This window comes from Pararge aegeria, chromosome 16 (assembly GCF_905163445.1).
Source record: "Pararge aegeria chromosome 16, ilParAegt1.1, whole genome shotgun sequence".
In the NCBI taxonomy this organism is placed as follows: Eukaryota; Metazoa; Arthropoda; class Insecta; order Lepidoptera; family Nymphalidae; genus Pararge; species Pararge aegeria.
In genome coordinates this window covers 7,017,594-7,038,617 of record NC_053195.1, presented here as the reverse complement: position 1 = coordinate 7,038,617, position 21,024 = coordinate 7,017,594, and the positions used below count along the sequence as shown (strand labels likewise).

The 21,024-nt window shown below is 33.5% G+C and overlaps 3 protein-coding genes across 5 annotated transcripts; 1 reads left to right on the top strand and 2 right to left on the bottom strand.

The window, feature by feature from the left end:
- Window positions 1-344: 344 nt before the first annotated feature.
- On the bottom strand, window positions 345-8,805 carry LOC120630320 (WW domain-binding protein 2). Of its 2 annotated transcripts, none has more exons than XM_039899511.1 (7): window positions 8,464-8,805; window positions 7,938-8,112; window positions 7,490-7,649; window positions 5,401-5,531; window positions 4,694-4,967; window positions 3,487-3,566; window positions 345-2,943 (listed from the first exon to the last, which is right to left on the bottom strand). In XM_039899511.1, exons 1-7 carry the CDS (start codon window positions 8,517-8,519, stop codon window positions 2,896-2,898), a joined length of 924 nt encoding a protein of 307 aa, XP_039755445.1. In that variant the 5' UTR covers window positions 8,520-8,805; the 3' UTR covers window positions 345-2,895. The 2 variants fall into 2 exon arrangements, with proteins under 2 accessions (XP_039755445.1, XP_039755448.1); XM_039899514.1 differs by lacking the exon at window positions 345-2,943 and adding an exon at window positions 4,599-4,640 and having other exon boundaries at window positions 4,841-4,967.
- A 1,545-nt stretch (window positions 8,806-10,350) lies between these two features.
- On the top strand, window positions 10,351-16,334 carry LOC120630520 (mismatch repair endonuclease PMS2). 2 transcript variants are annotated; one of them, XM_039899769.1, is made up of 8 exons: window positions 10,351-10,628; window positions 10,833-10,992; window positions 11,191-11,334; window positions 11,807-12,008; window positions 12,280-13,815; window positions 13,889-14,087; window positions 14,157-14,306; window positions 16,171-16,334. In XM_039899769.1, the coding sequence occupies exons 1-8, from the start codon at window positions 10,539-10,541 to the stop codon at window positions 16,246-16,248; spliced, it is 2,559 nt and encodes an 852-aa protein (XP_039755703.1). In that variant the 5' UTR covers window positions 10,351-10,538; the 3' UTR covers window positions 16,249-16,334. The 2 variants fall into 2 exon arrangements, with proteins under 2 accessions (XP_039755703.1, XP_039755705.1); XM_039899771.1 differs by having other exon boundaries at window positions 14,157-14,323; window positions 16,171-16,243.
- Window positions 16,335-16,676: 342 nt separating this feature from the next.
- LOC120630583 (glutamate-rich WD repeat-containing protein 1) lies at window positions 16,677-20,828 on the bottom strand. Its single transcript, XM_039899849.1, has 7 exons — window positions 20,358-20,828; window positions 19,407-19,578; window positions 18,773-18,991; window positions 18,177-18,313; window positions 17,840-17,994; window positions 17,353-17,570; window positions 16,677-16,829 (listed from the first exon to the last, which is right to left on the bottom strand). The coding sequence occupies exons 1-7, from the start codon at window positions 20,663-20,665 to the stop codon at window positions 16,692-16,694; spliced, it is 1,347 nt and encodes a 448-aa protein (XP_039755783.1). The 5' UTR covers window positions 20,666-20,828; the 3' UTR covers window positions 16,677-16,691.
- Window positions 20,829-21,024: the final 196 nt, after the last annotated feature.

Below are 21,024 nucleotides of genomic sequence, written 5' to 3'. Positions count from 1 at the left end.
TAGCTTCTGGATTCTGGAATATTAGTGTATTTATTCCTTACACTCAATTTTCCATTTTTATATAAAAATTGTAGAACCGTTGGGATTTGTTACTTCTCTATACATCGCGGCCGGAGATCTTTGCCTATACAGCCACGCTAATGCTAAGTAAATTATATGAATTTTAAATTAAGCCACTGTAGGTGTCTCTAGTGAGAAACGTTGCAATTTCATCGTTCTTTCTAAGATTTGCTTCCTATGAGACAGTTTGAAAGACTTTTCTTCTAATTTTTTTGGCTTATAACCTTCACGTTTTGAGAATATTTCTAATATTTTAATACTACTTAGAACATTTAAAGTCTCGATTTGGTGTAAATATAATTTATTCAATCTAAACTAAAATTAACAAAGCGAATCGTTATTTCTCAGATAGTACTTAGTTATATAGACAAATAACAATTTCGGATAAACATTTTCGATAAATATTATAAAACAATAAATAGAGATTTATACATCATCATTGAAGATCAGCCTTTTGTAACCGCGGTTGGACATACAGATGACCGCATAGCATTCTCAAAAATGCGGTTTTAGTCGTTGCGTTAACCATCGGAACATAATTATTTGCCAGGCGCAGAGGAAATGTACCTTAATTGTAGCCGATACCCAGTGGCGTGCACTGAGCTTTTGCCTAGATCTTCAGTATGGATACATATGGATTGCTTGAATTAAATAAAAATACTACTAAACCCCATGTCAATTACAAAATTTCGCTTGTTTTATTATTGTCGCAAAATAATGACACATCTCAAAATGTTAATTTTACACTTGAGTGTGTAAGAATTAAGGCCATTATCTGTGATGAAACACAAAGAATGGCCTTCATTCTTACAAACTCAAGAAATAACCTCATTGTAGCTAAAACTCTTATTTAATTAGGTTCGCAAAAAAAAACATATTTTTAGTTATTTCATACTTGTCGCAAAATCTCTACATATGCGCAGCATTAATAAGTTCCAATTCTACACTAAGTTAGTTCGTTATACGACAACACGCACCGTGAGAATAACAATGCTGAACATCTTTTGCCAACTATTCACAATGATAGTTTATACCAGCAATCTTTTTACTCGCACCAACTATAAATCGATAAAATTGATAAAGTAATTATTATTAAATGAAAAAAAAGTAATTAAGCTAGTCCTTTCTTTAACATGTCTAACAAATATCATGTTTACATTATACAGGATTAATACAGCATTTTACCAAAAAAAAATTAAGAAATCACTTCTTCTTTACGGACTACAACTTTCTTGTCATTAAAATATTTGCACATTATTATTTGTGTTAATTAATTATATTTTAATATTTTTTTTTTACATTTCAACAGTAGCTACATATACTTAATCTCACTATATATAAACATTTTTCGGACTCAATGACCACCAAATTCCTTGTCTCAATTAATTGTTAAATTTTGTTTATTAAGATACAACTCTACAATTTTACATTTACATAAATTATAAATAAATTTTAATACACAATGACAATCAATTCAATACTGATAAATTTACACAGTAGCAAGACTCTAGTAGCTGTATAAATGGCGCTAGAAAGCATTATTTATAAAATGGAATGCGAAAACCAATATTAACATGAACTGCATTCATTTTAATTATAATAACCATTATAGAATCAATATAGAACCATATATAGAGCGGTTTAAAGCATAGAGCAAACCACTTTCTATCTTTGCACCAGAGACTAAAAACAATAAAAAAGGAACTGCTTTTTTATCAATGATTGCTGTATGGCGCTACTTAAACATATACGTTAGCAATCGACCAATATCCGTATTTATACTGTACCAGTGACCATACTCTTTATCAAACTTTTTCATGGATCAAAATACTTCACTAATAAAATAGCTAACTGACTTGGTATATAGGCGTTATATATCAAGTATATTAATATACTACAGTATTTCTCATCACAAAAAAAAAATGGAAATAATCCGAGATGTCTACAACAGGATTTTGAGATTATTTAAAAAAAGATATAGAGGTATTGACCTAATAAGTAGTTGGACTTTTGTGTCTGATCTGATTTGTTTATTAGCGAATAATACCAAGTATTTCGCGAGATTTACTAATGTATGACGTTAGCAATCTTTCTTGATTATTTTAATGAGTGCTACAATAAACACTCATAAATTGAAGCACCTTAAAATGAAAATCATTAAAACCATGTATAAATTAAGAAACCTTGACATGAACACGGATAGTAACCTATTAAATCACTTAATGAACCGTTAATAATTATTGGCTGACCACATTGGCTTATAGTTTACAATTTTTGCACTCAAATAAAGAAGTTTTTTTGCATTAAATTTCAGTTAGCTACCAGATAGCACAACTATATTTTTAAAAAGAAAAATATCTCTCAATATATATCACAATATTTTCTATTTTCACCATTTAGCGTTGAAAATGACAAAATAATACATTAAAATGATCTATTTCCCCTAATTTTACAGCCATCGATATAAATGTCGTCTGCTGTAGTATTGTCATCATATAAATACGGCATAGTCTTGATTAGAAGTTATACGAAATTAGCTACCGGCAAGTCAGAGATCGCTCATTGTATTCAGTTGAATTCGTACATTGATTTTGGCAATACAAATATATCTCGAGCGCCCACCTGGTGCTATTCAAACTTTTAGCACCAAAGAGTTAGTGCCATTTTCTTTATTCAATGACCAAGTCCATACTCAGTATATAAATCAATGTTTGCAGCTCATGTTACAATTATAATTTAGAAATAACAAATTCTCTTCTCTTTCATTTCTTTAATACATATAGCGTTAAAGAGTGTCGCGTAAAGCGGTGCTCATGTGGTAATGAGGACAGTGCATTAGTTTTCTTTCTTTGACGTAGATTCCTGGTAGGTCGGCGGTTGATCCTGCAAAACAATATTGATCTTATCACATAACCGTAAGAAAACTGCGGGAACAGAGTTCCCACAGGTTTTCCCGGGATAAGAGTGTCTCATCTCCAGGATGCAAGATTTCGGTAAGATTGGTTTACCTTAAAGCCGAAAATGTAATAAGGTTTTTTTAAATCCCCTGGATTCATTAAGATTAATGCGGATAATCGATTTAGAGATTATAATTTCAAGTTACATATGTCATCTAAAAAAAGATTTAAAAAAAAAAGTCAAAGAGTGACATCTCGTTCACACGTGTATGTGTGTGCGTGCGTGTGTACGCGCGCGCGTCTATTTGTGTGGGGCAAATGTATATGTTTTTGTAGAGTTTAATATCAAATCAAATTTTGCACAGGGCAGTTAGATGGCAAATACTTTAAGGAAGTACTAAATTGAAGTTAACTACTTTAACTTCAATTTAGAATGACATTTTACATTATCTGGATGGTAAAACTGACTTACTGAAACTACTTAGGTACTATAATTAAACTAAATCAAATATATCTATGATATACTTACATATGGTGGTGGTACATAGGCAGTCTGAGGCTTATTCGGATCATAGTAAGCACTTTGAGCTGCCTCCGCTGCTTTAGCATCTGAAAAGGTTATTCAAACTACTGCAAAGATTGAAACTTCTATGATAATATACTATAATATCATGTATCACTCTACTTAACATAATATGTTAAATGTTAATACAGACTACTAACAAAGTGAGTCCAAAATGTTTCAATATTCTATAATGATTTCAGTGACAACAGCTATGATCTGATTGATATGTATTTTAATACTTATAAATGTAAGCGTTATAATAATTTATATGTTATTTAACACGCATCAGCCACGTGCCAATGATTGAATGATTTAAAACATGTTAACACATTTATTTCTGCACAATCAATGAATTTCTTCATGAAAAGGTAACTTGGAAGTTTGGTAACACTCTAAATATTGATGTTGGAAAATAAATTAATAAATAAAAGAGCAACTACTGAGTTTCTTACTGTCTTCTCTCAATATAATCTGCTTTCCGAACTATTGGTAGAGTCAGTCACTATAAACAGGCATACTTGACGTTTCAAACGTGCTCATAAAGTAGGCCTACTTGAAATAATTAAATTTTTAATTCTAATTTAATAAGCTACTTATTAAGAAGCTTAGTATAATAATAAGTTGTGAATAGCGGGGTCTAACGGTCCTACGCTCTTTCAATACTCACCGTTTTTCTAAGCTATGTGTTAAATTTAAGCAAACCTGTGAAAACCTGCATTTGTAAGAATTCTCAATAATGTTGTCAAAGAAGTGTATAATCTAAAATTTGAACTTGGTTAGCCCTAAAACCATTTCAATCTGAGAGGTAACCCATGTTTAGTAATGTTCCGGTATTTTGTTGACGATGACAACTGTATAATGTATTATATACTTTATGCATTTAGTAAAAAGCTGTTATTTTAAATTACAAAAGGACACTATTAACACCCTTAAAAAGTAGTTTATTATTAAAATGACTAAATCATGAATGATATTAGTCAAAGCTAAAACTATACAGCACAGTGCTTACCGTTGTGTAACAAACAAATCTTAAAAATTCAATACAGCCTCATATTATACAGCAAAAAAGAACTTACAATATCAACACAGCCGTAACGCCTTAATAACTGTTATGTAACCTGCAAATATTATCAACAATTTTATTTAACTCTGATAATTTTTAAGTTCTTACCATTAGACGACATGGCGGGTGCACCAGGCGCAAATCCACCAGGGTAACCTGGGGGAGGTAGATTACCGTTACCCGGGTACCCTGGCGGCGGCATGTTCCCATTGGCCTGATTACCCGGGTATCCAGGGTAACCGTGGGCCGTCGCACCTGTTGGCCCTGTTGGAACTCCAGAGAAGCCACCTCCAGGGGGATAAGTCACGCCCATTACGCCTGGATAAGGAGGGGGGCTGCTTGATACAAACACGGAGTTTGGAGATGGTTGGTCTGGAAATGCCTGTAAAACGGAAAATTATACTTTATAAATAATTATATATATTTTTTTTTAATTCACAAAATTATTTTATTTATGAACATCTAACACAATTTTAAGGCCTTACAAATAATGTCAGAATAGTCATGCAGTGTCTGAAAAAATACTATTCACATTTAATGCCACATTTATTTTTAAGTTCTTTAAAGTAGTATCCTAAAGCGAGTGCAAGCAGCACGGTTTGTGACGTCGTAAGGAATCGGTTCTAGTCATAATGATGTTGAAAATTACAATTTTGTAATGATCTGTTTTGTTCAGTAAGTATGTTATTCTCATAGACAGCAGCCGTTAAATCTTCAAAGAATCTAAATGTCCATTGCTAGACTCTATAAAGCGCTAACCACATAGGTTTATAATAAAAGTGTATTCATTAATTCATATATCTAAGGCTACTTACAGTGTATGGAGGCACCCATCCATAGTAGCCTTGCGCCGGGGGCGCGTAGGCAGGCGGAGCCGCGGCGTACCAAGGACCGGTCGGCGGGGTATACGGTGGCGGGGCTGCATTACCCGACATGTGACGCGAGGCTGAAACCACCATCAATATTATATACATATTACTGGCCCCTGCGGTTGCAACTGTGTTGAATGTAGTTACGTAAAGTTACACTGTACATCCCTTAATAAGGCAAGGTTTATCTTATAATAAACTATAGTCGTAAAAATGTAATAGGCCCGTTTTGACATTTGTCATCGCGACGTAACTAGTTATGTAACCATGAGACTCTGTACTCGATACTCACGATAAATCAATTCAAGTTTGTATCAGTACTCGATTGATATTATTATGTATTGTAAAGTGTTCGTTCGTTCAAAGTATTCCTTTAACTTCACAACCAATACGCGTGACTGGCTGTTGATTATACGTCCACTTTTCAACATGTTGAAACAGAGTTAGTACTATATAACAACAAACACAAAACTCGAGTCAAATCACTATGTTTAAATTAATGTCCAAAATAGAAGAGCCATAGTTAACGTAATAGTAAACAATATATATCAAACTTAAACGAGCGCACAGTCAACTTTACAAGATGAGGAACGAAAAACTGCGCAGTGCGCGCGGGGACGCTTCAGTCATGTGCCGCTTGGTCAGATACATCATCTCAGACTCATTATTTAGAACCCATTTTAAGAACCAAGCACATTCTTTGCAGTAAAGATAACTACACAATATTTAATTTCGATATTCAGTAAAAAAATGGTTACAGCTCTAGTATAAAAAAAAAAAAGACTGAGAACGTAACTGTTTTCGGAACGTTTCGCAACAATTATAAATTGCATGCTACTATGAAGTAAGCGCAAAAAGAATACTCGCGATATATTCTTTCATATTATTTAACGTCCCAAAAAAATTTACGTATTTTTTAAAACACTGTATGTAATTGATTTTTATTTTTTTGTTTCTTTCAGTTTCGTTCCAAGTTACATTCTATGGTCTTTCACAAATGTCAAAACGGGCCTATTATATTTTTCCGACTATAATACATAAGATTTTCTTGATAATAAACTAAGTTCTATTTCTGTATTACTGGCCGTTTAGACATAACAGTCAGATGGAACAGATCACAAACAATTTTTCTTCTAGCTTGGTTTACAAATACCATTATTTCAGGCTAAAATCTTTTTGTTACTGAAATAAATAGCTTATTAACGGTGAAAGAATTATTAAAATTGGTTGAGTCCTTTCAAAGTTATTATTTCAGATGAGCATTTTGAAGATTGAGTATGTGTGTGACAGTGGACAGTGGCAGTAAGTGGTGACATGAACATTTATGATTACTCAATATTTTTATTGAACAAAAAAGGTATAACAGCTTTTATTTATCAATAGAAACATTTTGTCCTTAGAAGTCTTTTAGTAATTGCAAATCTGTTTAACCGTAAGCCATTGCCTGCCATGCTACTTCAATGGGGGTTTGCCATAATTTACAAAAAGGAGAATGCTGGATGTAGTATGGGATTTGGTTTCATATAGTACTTATAAGGTGCCTTCTGGAATTTATCTCATTTTGAAGGGTTTAATAATTACTATACATTACCAAAAACATTAAACTCTAGCTCGCCGGATTTCAGAGTTACATGCAAATTAAGTTCGTGAATTAAGGTTATTTTTGACACATGCGATTATTGTATCTACCTATTGATGGTACTGTTCACAATATATCAGAACCACTAATCTATTTAATTAAGAGATTATTAAACCGTCGAAGTTAAGGCTTGGGTTTTGATAGGTTTTTTTTAAAAAATAAAAACTTAATTTTTGATACCAATTTAAATGAGGCACCAAACGAAACCATGTTCCTGCATTCTCCTTTGTAAGACATTGTGATAGTAAACAAGTGGGTCACAACTATTAGTTTCTGAGATGTGGTCAACAAAAATTCTTGCCTTGTACTGAGAATCAAACCCATAGGACCATGTCAGATTTAGTAACAAGTAGACTAAGGAAATGCGAAAATGTAAATAAAGACAAAAATAATTACCGAGATGGGCTGCTTTAAGCATAGCCTGGCCGAATTCTATAGCCCCACCAGATTTAAATGTCAGCTTGAATTTCACTTCACCAATGAAGTTTCCATTTGGTTGAGCACAGACTTTACCTTTAATATAGTTTGCTGCAAACATGGGCTGTTCCACTGTCACCTATGAGTACAAACACTTATTAAACGTCACATCAAATATTAAAATAAAACATTATCTGTTTAAAATGCTGAGAAGAATAAGAAGTGCATAATAGAAAAATTATATAACTATCAAAACTTGTATAGTAAATACAAGTCTAAAACTTAAATATGTTTATTGAAGTATTTTTTCATTATTCATACTTAATTATATCTAGTGTTGTCATAAACTTGAACTTCCGTATGCTCAGCATTATAAGGAATAATATTAGTCTATTGAAACATCATTTTACATTTTATAGATACTTACATCCTGTAATGCTATGAAGGGAAAGCTAAATGATCGTAGGGGATCAGTATTGTTCTTTGAATTATAAATCATACGATGGGTTGTAAGATACATGCGACCATTTTTTGAGCCTTTGAACTCTTGTTTTTCATTTCCGTAGAACTCCACAATTACATTGTCAGAAAATAAAATGATGCTGCAAAAAAATTAATGAAGTTAATCACTTTTGTGCAATAAGATTGTAATATGGTAAATTCATGTCTATCCTGGATGTAGATGCTAAAATATTGAGCAGAAGTTGAGGGATGAGCGTTTCTCTAGATGTTTATTCTCTTTTAGAAAAATAAGTAGTAACAGAAATAGAGGAATATCTACTGTATGACGACACAATGCAATAATCAAGCACTCTAAGCATTATGTGTGTATTTTTTATTTTTCCAGAAGGATGATAATGATGATAATACCGAGTTTACGATGACTCATAGCAATCAAAGAGGATTTATTTTTCGAAAATCACGTAGGTTTATTGAAAAATGAGACTACTCACCATTCCCCAGCGTGTATTAGCACACCATGATCTGCGTGAGCTGTATTTAGAGACATGATTTGTCCCGGGACTCCAGCCGCTTCACAAATTTATTTATCTTTTGCACTCAATCGATAAAAAATACGTAGAATCGTAATCTCTCGAACTTAGAACTGACAACCATAGGCTGACATTTGGATTTGACAAAAAATTACAATTGTGAATTTTTTTAATATATTTTTCCGCCCTGGAATCCACCACGGACTAGTAACCCTGAAGTGTTTTAACGGAATGAATTCAAGTATATGGAAAATGAATGTAGGACATTGTAGTCAAAAACATTCAAGTCTTCGTAGTAAATAAATTGCGTTCTTACCGCTATCTTATTGACGATAGACGATCTCTCTTTCTTGCGTGGACTAGAGGCTTGCAACACTGCAATTTACCTGAATATTCTATTCTAAGTGAAAAAAAAATTAAGTATTCACACTATTAACATGTGAATAAGTTACGTGCTCACTGAGAGAATAGATAGAAATGGAATTCGTGTGTGCGCTCAAAACCGTCAGAACTAAAAGGTACCGCAAAAACGGTAATACCATTTCGCGCCAGTCTTTAATTGTTTGACTAGATTACTAGAAGTTTGTAATGGCATACTGCATGGTAAAAACATGCAAATATGAGAAATATGACATAACATTAAAACTTAAGTATGAAAAGATGATGGCATATTTCTTTTCTAAGGAGTAAACGATTGTTTTATCATTATAAACTATTGTTTTGCTTAGTAACACAGAATTTTATTTAAATTTGCATTAAAGCTCAAAACCGATCACGGAAGTAATCAAAATAATAAAAAATAAGCATAGCTGTCCTTTTCGAACGCGTTGCGCTGCAAAGACAAAAAGAGACTAATTATATTTTTACTATATTCTGCTGAGAAGCGCTGATAGCGCAGTGGGTAAGAGCTCGACTTCACTTTTGGGGGGCCGAGTTCAAATCCCAGCACGCAACTCTAACTTTTTAATGTTCTCAAAGGTATGTGGAGTTCACCAATCCGCACTGGGCTAGCGTGGTGGACCACGGCCTCCTTCTCATTGGGGAGGAGACCCGTGCTCTATAGTGGGCCGGTGGCTCGATGTAAATGTAAATAGTAGCTCGTTCTATTGTTTTGTTCTTCTATTTGTAGGGTTCTTATATATATCACTTTTTTTCAGTTTTCTTCGAGATCCTATACATTGTTTACTATTCTTGAACCGAGGCTTCATAGCCCTACATATAACTGCCATACTTTGAGTGATTTCATTCAACAATTTGACTGCTAAACACACTTACGCCGCTCCTGGTCGAGACTTTTTACGAGTCCACTGTCGGGGTGTGATTTCTGGCCTGCCTATGGAAAAACATGGTAGCTTGGTCGCGACGAGAAGAATATTTTGATCTTAAAGAATGCCACCCTGTTTGTTAACTACCGTTTTAGTCTGTGTTTATTATTTTATAGTAAATTGATCAATAGTATAAAATATGTCTCATTAGAAAATAAAATAATACTTGTAATAATTTGTTGTAAACATGACATGTAAAAGATGAGTTGCTCTGGATTTTTTGCTCAAAATGGTCGAAGCTGCGTAAGATTGATAGATTGTTGAAAGCAATTATCAGGTGATATATGACTCAAATTGAAATATTTTTTAAAATTTCTATAGATGTATAGTTTAACTCGGGACAATAGGTTAACTTGTCTTATTACCTCAGTGTATTTGCTTTTCTTTTTTGCCAAAGGCTACTGGTTCTTGCAGTATTTATATCCTTATTGCAACTGGGTCTTAATGTCTAGCAACACTGCTATTGTCAAATATTGACATTGACATGCCTTGAAAGTGACAGATGACTAGTGGATAGCTTGACATAATCATTTTTCAATTTCAAAATTCTTGAAATCAAATTCAAGTGAAAATTTGCATTTTACTGAAAACAGTAAAAATGTTAATCATCTAGAAATATAGGAGGTGGGAATAAACAACTAATCTTTGATTATCTCACCTTTTTCCTGATAATAATAAAGTTTGAAAACGGTTATTTAAGAAACTGAAACTATGGTCGATGTTAATGATCTAAGCGATGTTGAAATCAGCTCTATTAAACCTATCAACAAAGATTCGGTGCACAAAATTTGTTCTGGTCAAGTAAGTAACTAGATATTTTATTAATAAAATCTAATTCGTAGAAAACTCAGGCCATAATCTTTAAAGAACGTTAAACAAAAACATTTAGAAGGCTTTGCCGGGCATTGAAAATCAGACTCAAATTGTAAAATTTAAGATGCTGTTTTCGGCTAAAAATGAAATGGTAAACTGTGATGCAATTTTAATAAATTGAAACATTGCTAGGTAGTACTCAGCTTAGCAGTAGCAGTAAAGGAACTTGTGGAGAACTCTCTTGATGCTGGTGCCACAAATATTGATATAAGATTAAAAAATTATGGCCTTGATTTGTTAGAAGTATCTGACAACGGATCAGGGGTAACTGAAGACAATTTTGCAGCACTAAGTATGAATACATGGTTAAATAAACCACATACACTTTTTTTCATTAAGTAAATTGCATGTGCATGCTGCTTCAAAGTATTAACCTTATAATATAGTTTATATATTATACATATTTTTTGGCTTATTCTGTTCATCCTATTAATTTAATAGAAATTAAGAATAACCTATGCTATATTTAATATTTGAATTTTGATATTAGCACTGAAATATCACACGTCAAAGTTGAGTGACTATAGTGATTTGCTTGGAGTATCCAGTTTTGGTTTCCGAGGAGAAGCTCTAAGCTCCTTGTGTTCATTAGCTAACCTTACAATTACAACTAGACATCATAAAAGTGAATATGGTAAGTAATTAAGTATTATTTTATGTATTAATCTTATATCTCTAATCTTGTTTGTTATATTACTTAAGGCTCTAAGATGCAATCAATCTCTGTGCCAAATTTCATCAAGTTTAGTGAGGTGGGTGAGCCTTATGTAAGTAACAAGTAAATAAGCTGTTGAACTTAGACTAATGAAAGATCACTAGTATTTATACATACATGCATGAACTACAAATAAACATGACACACTGCTAAGCTTATGTAGTTTTCTAAAACTTACTGAACCATCAAGTAGTTTGCAAACAAAAAATAGAAAAAAATTTTACTTACTCTATCCTAGAATATGCAAGTTTAAATATCTTGGCAAAAAGTAGCTAGGTACATGTTCATATCCTCCCTTCTCAGAGGTTTATAAAACTATTAAGTATATTATGCATATACAGTACATATTTAATTATATTTTTCTATTAGAACTTCTATTATTCCATTTCAGCTACAAAAATTGAATATGATCATAAAGGCAATATCACAAATAAGAAACCATGTTCAAGACAGGTTGGAACAACTGTAACATTATCAAATCTGTTTTGCTCCCTTCCAGTAAGACAAAAAGAATTCCAAAAAAATGCTAAAAGGGAGTTCAATAAAATGACCAACTTATTATATGCATATTGCTTAATAGCTACAGGGGTGAGGTATGCATCATTTTGTAGAATTTAAAAATTAATATTTTTTGTTCCATAACTAACATATTGTGTTATTTAAAATATATTTTGACAACCTCTCTGATGCAATGGTCTGGCACTGTCATCTTATGTGTGGAGATCCCGGGTAACGGGCGAAGACATGCCGCCAAGCGTTTTTGCGTTCCGGTAGGATGCCGAGAAACCGATTAGGACTCCAAACAGGGTTATTCCATCCTTCAACTGCACTTGCCTAGTGTTCTTACCTAGTATTAACTTTCAGAATAACATGTAGCAATCAAACAAGTTCAAATGTAAAGTCTGTAGTAGTTGCAACTCAAGGTTCCTTGTCATATAAAGATAACATTGCTTGTATTTTTGGTATTAAACAGCTACAAAGTATCCTTGAATTAAAAACAGAATGTATGTCAAATATAAAAGACAACATACTGAGAGGTCTATCAGGCGAAGTTAAGGAAAACGAGGATTCAGTAAATATAGAAGAAGTTGAAATAGATTTATCGGAAGACTCCAATGATGCAGATAATATTATTAACAACTCACAAGAATCTATAACTAGTTCACAAAAATCTCAAGGCTACAAGAACATACCTGAACCTGTTAAAGTTACAGGATTTATATCTTCATGTGCTCATGGAAGTGGTAGATCAAGTACTGACAGACAATTTTTTTACGTTAATTCTAGGCCTTGTGAACCAATTAAAGTTATAAAGTTGATTAATGAAATATATAGACAGTTTAATCCACATCAATACCCATTTGTATTTCTAAATGTTAACGTTGATAGAGTCTCTGTTGATGTGAACGTTACTCCAGATAAGAGAAAGTTATTTCTAACTAAAGAAAAATCAATATTGGATGTACTTAAACATTCCTTGTTAAAGATTTTTGAAAATATACCAAAAACATTAAGAGTGGAACCTACTGTTACTATTAACAATCAAAAAGTAGAACCTGAGCTAAGTCAACCGAGGATTTTTCAGTCGTTTATTAAACAATTCAGTAACCAATCAGATTTATCTATGAAATTTGACGATGAACATCATGAGAAAGCAGATTTAAAGAGAAAATCTAACTCTAATTTAGGTAGTTTCACAGCCATTAAGAAAACTTATACATCAAATATAATCGATAAAGTTAAACCTGAACCTGACGTTATCGATGATGATGATACAGAAACTCAATTAATTAATAAAAATTCTGAAAGAATTAGTAATATTGAAATAATAAAAAACGCTGATAATTTTCTCCCTAATAAGTCGTCTGCAACAGAAGTCTTGGGTGCACAAAGAGATATAATATATTTAGAGAATACAGATGAGCTACCAAACACTCAAATAAGAAATATAACTGATGTTGTGTTTGAAAAATCACATACTATACGCTGTAAACCCAAAGATATACAATTGAAAACACCTAACCTACAAAAGGTTGTGACTGATAAAGAAGAATTAGGGAAAAACAATAGAAAAACTGTAAATATGAAAACATCTTTAGCTCATGTGAAAGCTTTAGTGGATATCTTTAATAACAAAAAAGATAAATACCAACCTGATAGAATTAAGTTTAGGTCTGCAATAAATCCTGTATTTAATAAGAAATGCGAAGAAGAATTGAGCCGAGAAATATCTAAAGATTCTTTTAAAAGAATGGATGTAGTAGGTCAATTTAATTTAGGTTTTATAATTACGCGTCTGGACGACGATCTTTTTATAATTGATCAGCATGCTACTGATGAAATTTATAACTTTGAAAGTTTGCAAAAAACGACTGAATTAACGAATCAGAAGCTTGTTATGTAAGTTATCTATACATAGAAAATGGTGTTAATATTTGTTATTGTAAAATAATATGGAACATTGTTTTTTCAGTCCACAGAACTTGGAGCTTACAGGAGTCAATGAGCAAATATTAATGGATAACCTTGCAATTTTCAAAAAGAATGGATTTACTTTTATAATAGATGAACATGCACCACCTACTAAACGAGTGAAGCTTTTAACTATACCTATGTCTAAAAATTGGATGTTTGGGAAGGAAGACATAGACGAACTTCTTTTTATGCTAAGAGTAACTTCTTTTTACTTTTATTTATGTACATAGGCAAATCATGCAAGTCATTTACACATTTTATTGCAGGAAAACCAGTCTGAATACTGCAGGCCAAGCAGAGTTAGGGCAATGTTTGCATCAAGGGCATGCCGGAAATCGGTGATGATAGGAACAGCCTTAAGTAAGGCAGATATGCGGATACTGGTTGATCATATGGCAGAAATTGACAAACCATGGGTATAAAACTGAATATTGTAACTCTTTTTGTACTTTAGGTCACATTACTTACTGTAATTGCACATGGAATGCACTTTTGGTCGGTTATTTTGATGCTATTAAATTATCCACCATTATAACTGAAACTTGCAACTTTTTATAACATAAAAACCATCATGTTTAGTTTTTTTTCCCAGGATAAACCCCTGTTACCATTTTCTTGAAGCAAGCTACGAGTAAATGCAAAATTGCATCAACAGCCATACTTTTACATATCGATTGCAAAATAGCGTTTTTAAGATGAATTACACATACAATGAACTACAACTTACGATGAATTTAACGACCTCCCTGGCGCAACGTTGAGCGCTGTGAATTTGAGTAGGAGGTCCCGGGTTTGATTCCCGGCAGGGGCCATTTGGGAAAATATAATTTCTAATAGGTTAGCCCGCTACCATCTTAGCATCATCACTTACCACCAGGCGAGATTGCTGCCAAGAGCTAACTTGTAGTGGAATGAAGGAAAAAAATAATAATATGAGGTTACTAATTGACTGCATTAACACGTTGGCTGCTGAAAACACAACGTTTGTGTTTGAAAACTACGTAACGCGTGTGCGGCTCGAACACGCTAGGCGTGTTAAAATAAATGTACCTACAAGGATGCGGCCGAACACGCTGGGCGTGTTTTTCCGGCGTTCTGCGAGTGCGGCAAACACAAACGCTGTGTTGTTTAAATATACTGTTAGAGCGGCCTTTACGCAACAAGTGTGTTATACGTTACCGCAAGTACGTTTTATTAAATATTAGTTAAACGTTAACGCAATTACGTTTTATTATATATTAGACAGTATACCTACTTAAAATTCGTTGTTTTGTGAGTTATCTAATCATTATACATGAGTGTTTTTCTTAATAATTCCCATGCCATCGAGAGAATCGACCATCACACGTATAACTAACAAGTTCATATAAAAAACATGTTTTCGACCAAATATTTGCAACAATAGTATAATACCATCCATCACTAAATAATACCCACCTAGATAATTGCATTCTTTTAAAATATTTTAGGGACGCGAAATAGATATTGATGTCGATATAGGATCGTCGTCCTATATTTTAGCATACTCTACAATGTTTTTCTGCAATAAAGGTATCCGCAACATAAGTTTGACGTCTATTTGTATATTTTTTTATTATTTGTACGCCTGAGTTCGCCTGCACTATTTTCATTGGTATCGGTATCGTCAATAATTTATTTTATAAATATCGGTTTGCATTCCATTATACCGACAGAATTACAAAACGATGCATCCGCATCCTTATTTTTTCTTATCGTCTTAAATAAACGTTATCGGTGCGGCCAGCGGTACCAATAAACTACTCAGGAATGAGTTACTATTGTTTCGAATTTAAGGCTTACACAGTGGAATCACGAAAACATATCCTCGGTGGGAGTGGCTTATGAAGTGTGCAGTTCACTATAAATGCTGTCAGATAACCCGTCATTTGCGATTCAATTACCATGAATTGAATAACTGTGCGCAGTATAGACTGATTGGTACCCATTTCGAATGGCGATTTTATTTTTTATTATAATATAGTGATTAATGGGTTAATCTTGCTAGCTCACGCTTCCGCAATGCCTTTATACGTACGTAACGCCTGATCTGAGATTCCTAGGCATACATCAGCCTAGGAATCTCCTTAGATTAGGTACGCGTTATTTTTCATTTTATTTCTAAAGAAATCGCCTAAATCTTTATCTTAGACATTCGATTTAGCATATTCCTAGGTCTAGTGATAACAGGAATAAAGTTACATATTGAATATTATTGACATAATTTTTCTTAATAATATTCATTAATTAATTATGTTTCAGAACTGTCCTCATGGAAGGCCTACCATTCGACATCTTGTTAATTTGGCAATGGTTCAAACTAGTGAAAGCGGAACTTAATTTTTTTATGCAGTATTGAACATAATACAATCATGTTAAGTTTTTAATACAATATTTTGTTTAATCGAACTTAAAAATATTCTTTCCTAAAATAGTCTTTCATTTCGATTTAATATATTTATAATTCGTACCTATACCCACATACACGTTTTAGCTTTTAGGTATGAGTGAGTTTACTGGCATTCACCTAAAAGATAACTTACCAACAGCACAGCTAGCATGGGCAGGAGACAAAAATTATATCCCCTGACAAGGGATATAATTACGTAGCTGTGGGAGAAAATTAAAATTTATCCTTTCCCGGGGATAGAATTGTATATAGCCCATGCTAGCCGTGCTAGTGAGATCGGAGTCGATCGGAGATCGGATCGGGGCTAAGAAAAAGGCATTAAATACAATGGAGGTTGATAAATTAAACGAAATTTATTTATATAATATTTTATTTATACACTAATAGTTTTAAATATATTAAAACCAGTATGTGCTGTAGTTACAATTACACCTGGAATCTGTTTATGCCAATGAAGTTCTTTGATGTCCGTTTGACCTTGATGAATGAACAAGAGTTGTGGGGGAAGATTCTGAAAGAGAAATGCATTTATAAATCCATATTCCATTCTATTCCATACTAACATAACAAATGTGAAAGTGTGTTTTGTTTTGTTTTTTGGAATAACTTATGGTCATCAATAATCAACCTATTACTTCTTCGAAGACGAAAGTGTGGACTTAAACATTTGTAGCTTCAGTAATAAGTTAACAAATATAATCAATTCTTGTCATTATCAACCAACAACTAACCGGTCCACTAAAGGGTCAGGGTCTCCTCTCGAAATGCGAAGGCCTAAGGCCATAGTCACCATGCTGGCAAAGTGTGGATCATTGGAGTTTCGTGTCTTTGAGATCATTATGGAGAACTATCAGGCATGCAGGTTTCCCAAAAATATTTTTCTTCACCATTACAGCTAGTGATATTTAATTCTTTAAACTTAGAAAAAGTTGGAGGTGTGTGCCAGGGTTTTTAGCTAGGCCTGCCAAAAGTAAAGCTGAACTCACACCCAATAGGTTTTTAAATAACTTTTATAGTAATTATATTTAATTCACCTTTAGTTCTTCATCCACCACTTCTTCATCGTCCCTCTCAACTGCCAAGTCCCAGAGTGCCACCTGGTTGTCCTCTCCCGCTGAAGCCAGCACACTGGGCTCAGTCCAATGCCACTCCACTGATGTGATTGGTGCTGTATGGTGCTTGAAAGTGCCTACTGGTGTACTTGTTGGGAATTGACGTAAATCCCATATATGGAGACAGCCATCATCACCACCTAAAATCAGTTATATTCTCATTAATATTATTAATTTTTATCTATACTAATATTATAAAGCTGAAGGGTTTGTTCGGTTGAACCTGCCAATCTCAGGAACTACTGGTGCAAATTGCAAAAACCTGTTTAGTTAGATATTCCTTTATACCATCATGCCATAACCAATAGGGATAGAGCATGGGTAAATGAAAATTATTGATGATTTCAAAGCAAATAAAATTGTTGTTATTTCAGTTTTAAAATTAAAATAATGACATTAAGATGCTAACCGCTGGCAATGAATGGTTCCTTGCTATTCCAGGATAAAACATTGACATCTTTCTCATGGGCATTTTCTGCTACCAGCATGCAAGCCTTGTGCGGTGCTGCTCTTGTGTCCCATATCCTGATTGTTCGGTCAACTGAACATGTTGCTAATACATTCCTGCAAAATTGAAACATTTACATGTTATAAGTATGTATCTGTGATTACATGTAAGAAAATATAAATATGACGTGATATAACATGTTATATCTATGGGGACCCGTTTTAGTAGGTTAGAAGCTTATGTAACTTTAGTTCTGCACTAGTCATTACCTGACCTAATGTTATTTTGATATTAATACCTTTCATTGGGTGACCACTGGATGTCTTCTATAGAACTTGTGTGTCCAACTAGGGGACGCTGATCCACTGTCCATGTGCCTCCTTCATTAGGTTTCCAAATATGGATGTCTCTTCGGCAATCACCGGTTGCTAACACCTGGAAGTATCAAAGTCTTGTAAAACAACAATAAAGAACGTAGTTAAAATAATTTTATTTTTTACAGTTTTCTTTATTAGTTGAGAGTTCTTAATAGAAAATATGTTTAGAAATTTGCATTATAATGAAATAACTTACTGTAAAAGACAGATATGGCTCCCAAAATATGTACAGTGAAAATCCAACTTAGTTGCGTCACAAGACTTACAACTTTTTATGCTAAAAAGTGCAAATGCATGCAATACGTATATATTATACATATAGGTAATAATATATTACATAGGTTGCCTAAGAACTAGCTTTTTTTCAAAAAAATAAAAACCTGCACTTATTACATTTCATAGAAATTATTTCAATCATAACGTTATTTAGATGTGCTGGATTATTTATTGTCTGATTTTGTTTAGAGCATAAAATTTTTGAAATGACACATTGAGAGTTGATATTAATTATACATACACCTGGTTCAGTGGGGCACCAATCAATACCAAATCCCTCTTGTTGGTGTCCACTAAAGGAGTACAAAGGCTTCACAGGGTTACTGACAGTATCCAGATTGTAACGTTCAAGCAAAGTTGGCTCATCCACTGCTTGTAACTGCTGGGTTATGTTCCATATGCTAACATTGCCCAGCTCTGACCAACTTGCAGCTAGTACAGAATTTTTAAAATTTGTAGCCTGAAAATAAATGAAATTCTTTTCGTGAATTATGATATGAGATGCAGAGAGATTGTAGAAAATAAGACATGGAGGAATGGTTTCTTATTGACTTGTAAAGTTAAACGCTTAGAAAAGAAGATACTCTGCCCTGAATGTTAGGGTAGTACTAGGGCAAAAGTAGAGTAAGCCATTTAAAATAGTGTGTGTTTTATTTCAATACAGAGCTCAGCCTTGCCCCAAACAATAATAAAGCAAACAATATGTGCTTAGGAAATACATTTTATTGTAAACTACAATGTACTCCCACTAGTATTGGTTTTCTTTTCATTGCATGGAAACTTTTTTTTAATCATAATATGAGGCAAATCAATCTAGTGAGCAATTTTTAACAGTTATACATTAGTAAGAAATTACATTAAAATCTAAAACATACCCTTATCCTATTAACACATCCTTGATGTTTTATGAAAGAGAATGTCATCTGTGGTTTTTTCTCTTCATCTTCTTCTTCTTCATCGTCTTCTGCATCTTCGTCAGATTCTTCATCCTCATCATTGTTTGCTTTTGATGTTGGATGTAAATTTGTCATTTTGACTACTAAAACACTAAATAATTTCAAATTTAACTACTAGTAGTAAAAACTGCCAGGCTTCATGCATTGGAATAGCAAGCTATAACCTGCGCCCAACAGTGGGACAGGACTAAGAATGATAAATAGTTAAAACTACTTTGACCAGCGACCACAGCGAAACGGTTTGGTTCGTGAAGATAATGAATGAACAGGTTAAAACACATAGAATCTTCTCATTGGATTGTAATTTATCGGATTACTTCAAAAAATTTTATAGTTCAACACTGCCCTGCAATAGGTATGTCAGACTGAGAGTCCACTGTATAGTGAAGTGAATTAATAATTGTTTTAAAAATTTGTGAACTGTGTTCACTTTGCAAATTAACCTGAATATTGTTTGCAAAAGGTGTCTTTTCTTTGAATTCTTTTGGATCTACAACCTTTTTATTTGAACTGGATAGAGCAGTTTAGAGTCAAATATTTATTCCCTTTTAAGTAAGGGAGAGAAGGCAATATCGCTGAAGATATTTATAACATTTTTGGCAATCATGGTTGACCATGCAAATTCATTTATATGTATGACTGTACACAGTAAACACAGTATTGCTGGTTTAATGTTTGTCAATGTTAAAACCTACTATACACATAGATACACAAGACCCACAAAGCAGTTAGATCTTGTGATCACTGTAAATCGCAGTAGTGGCACAGAGGACGCTGCTGCACACTCTCCCTTAGTTGCCTCGTATGACAATCGGGCGTACGACACTTTGTGTTAACTGCATTCTAATCAGTCAATTAAACTATACATACTTGTTTAAGTGTGCGCTTGATGCCTGTGTTCCAGCGACTAAGTATGAAGTCATCGGAAATTCATGCCTGTCGTTGCCGAGAGTATCAGTTATTATATCGAAACTCAAGCAAGGAGCACCAGTTTGTGCCTGATGGAGCATAACATAAGCAGATTGGTCACATATCAAATGCTCATCCTCTTGTAACGGCTGGCCGGGAAGGTAGGTTTTCGGCCCAGATTCCTCGTCATTGTTCCCTTCCTCATCCATGCCATCGTCCTCGCTTTCAGACGAACTGCTTTCCATTTGTTCTTCCATTTCGTTAGACATATCGATTAGGCTAGTTACTTCTTACGAAAGGCCGAGCTCCAATTTATATTAATAAGGTTTCGAAAAGGTTTATCAAGTCAAAATTACAAAACACGTGCAACTCAAAACAACGAAAGTCTCAGTTTTCGGCTGTCAAACAAATGACACTAGACTTCACTAGACAGTGTTAGTAGTCACTGTCACCACTCACCACTGTCAATTTTTATTTATTTTCATTGGTTTATGTGATATAAAAATACGGATGATGTGTAAAAGTACTGTTTGTTTTCCTTGAAAAGCTAATAAATAAATAAGTAGCTTAATGAGTTCCTCTCTCTGATCTCTAATATTATAGTATAATATGGGTCAGTGGTTTCACT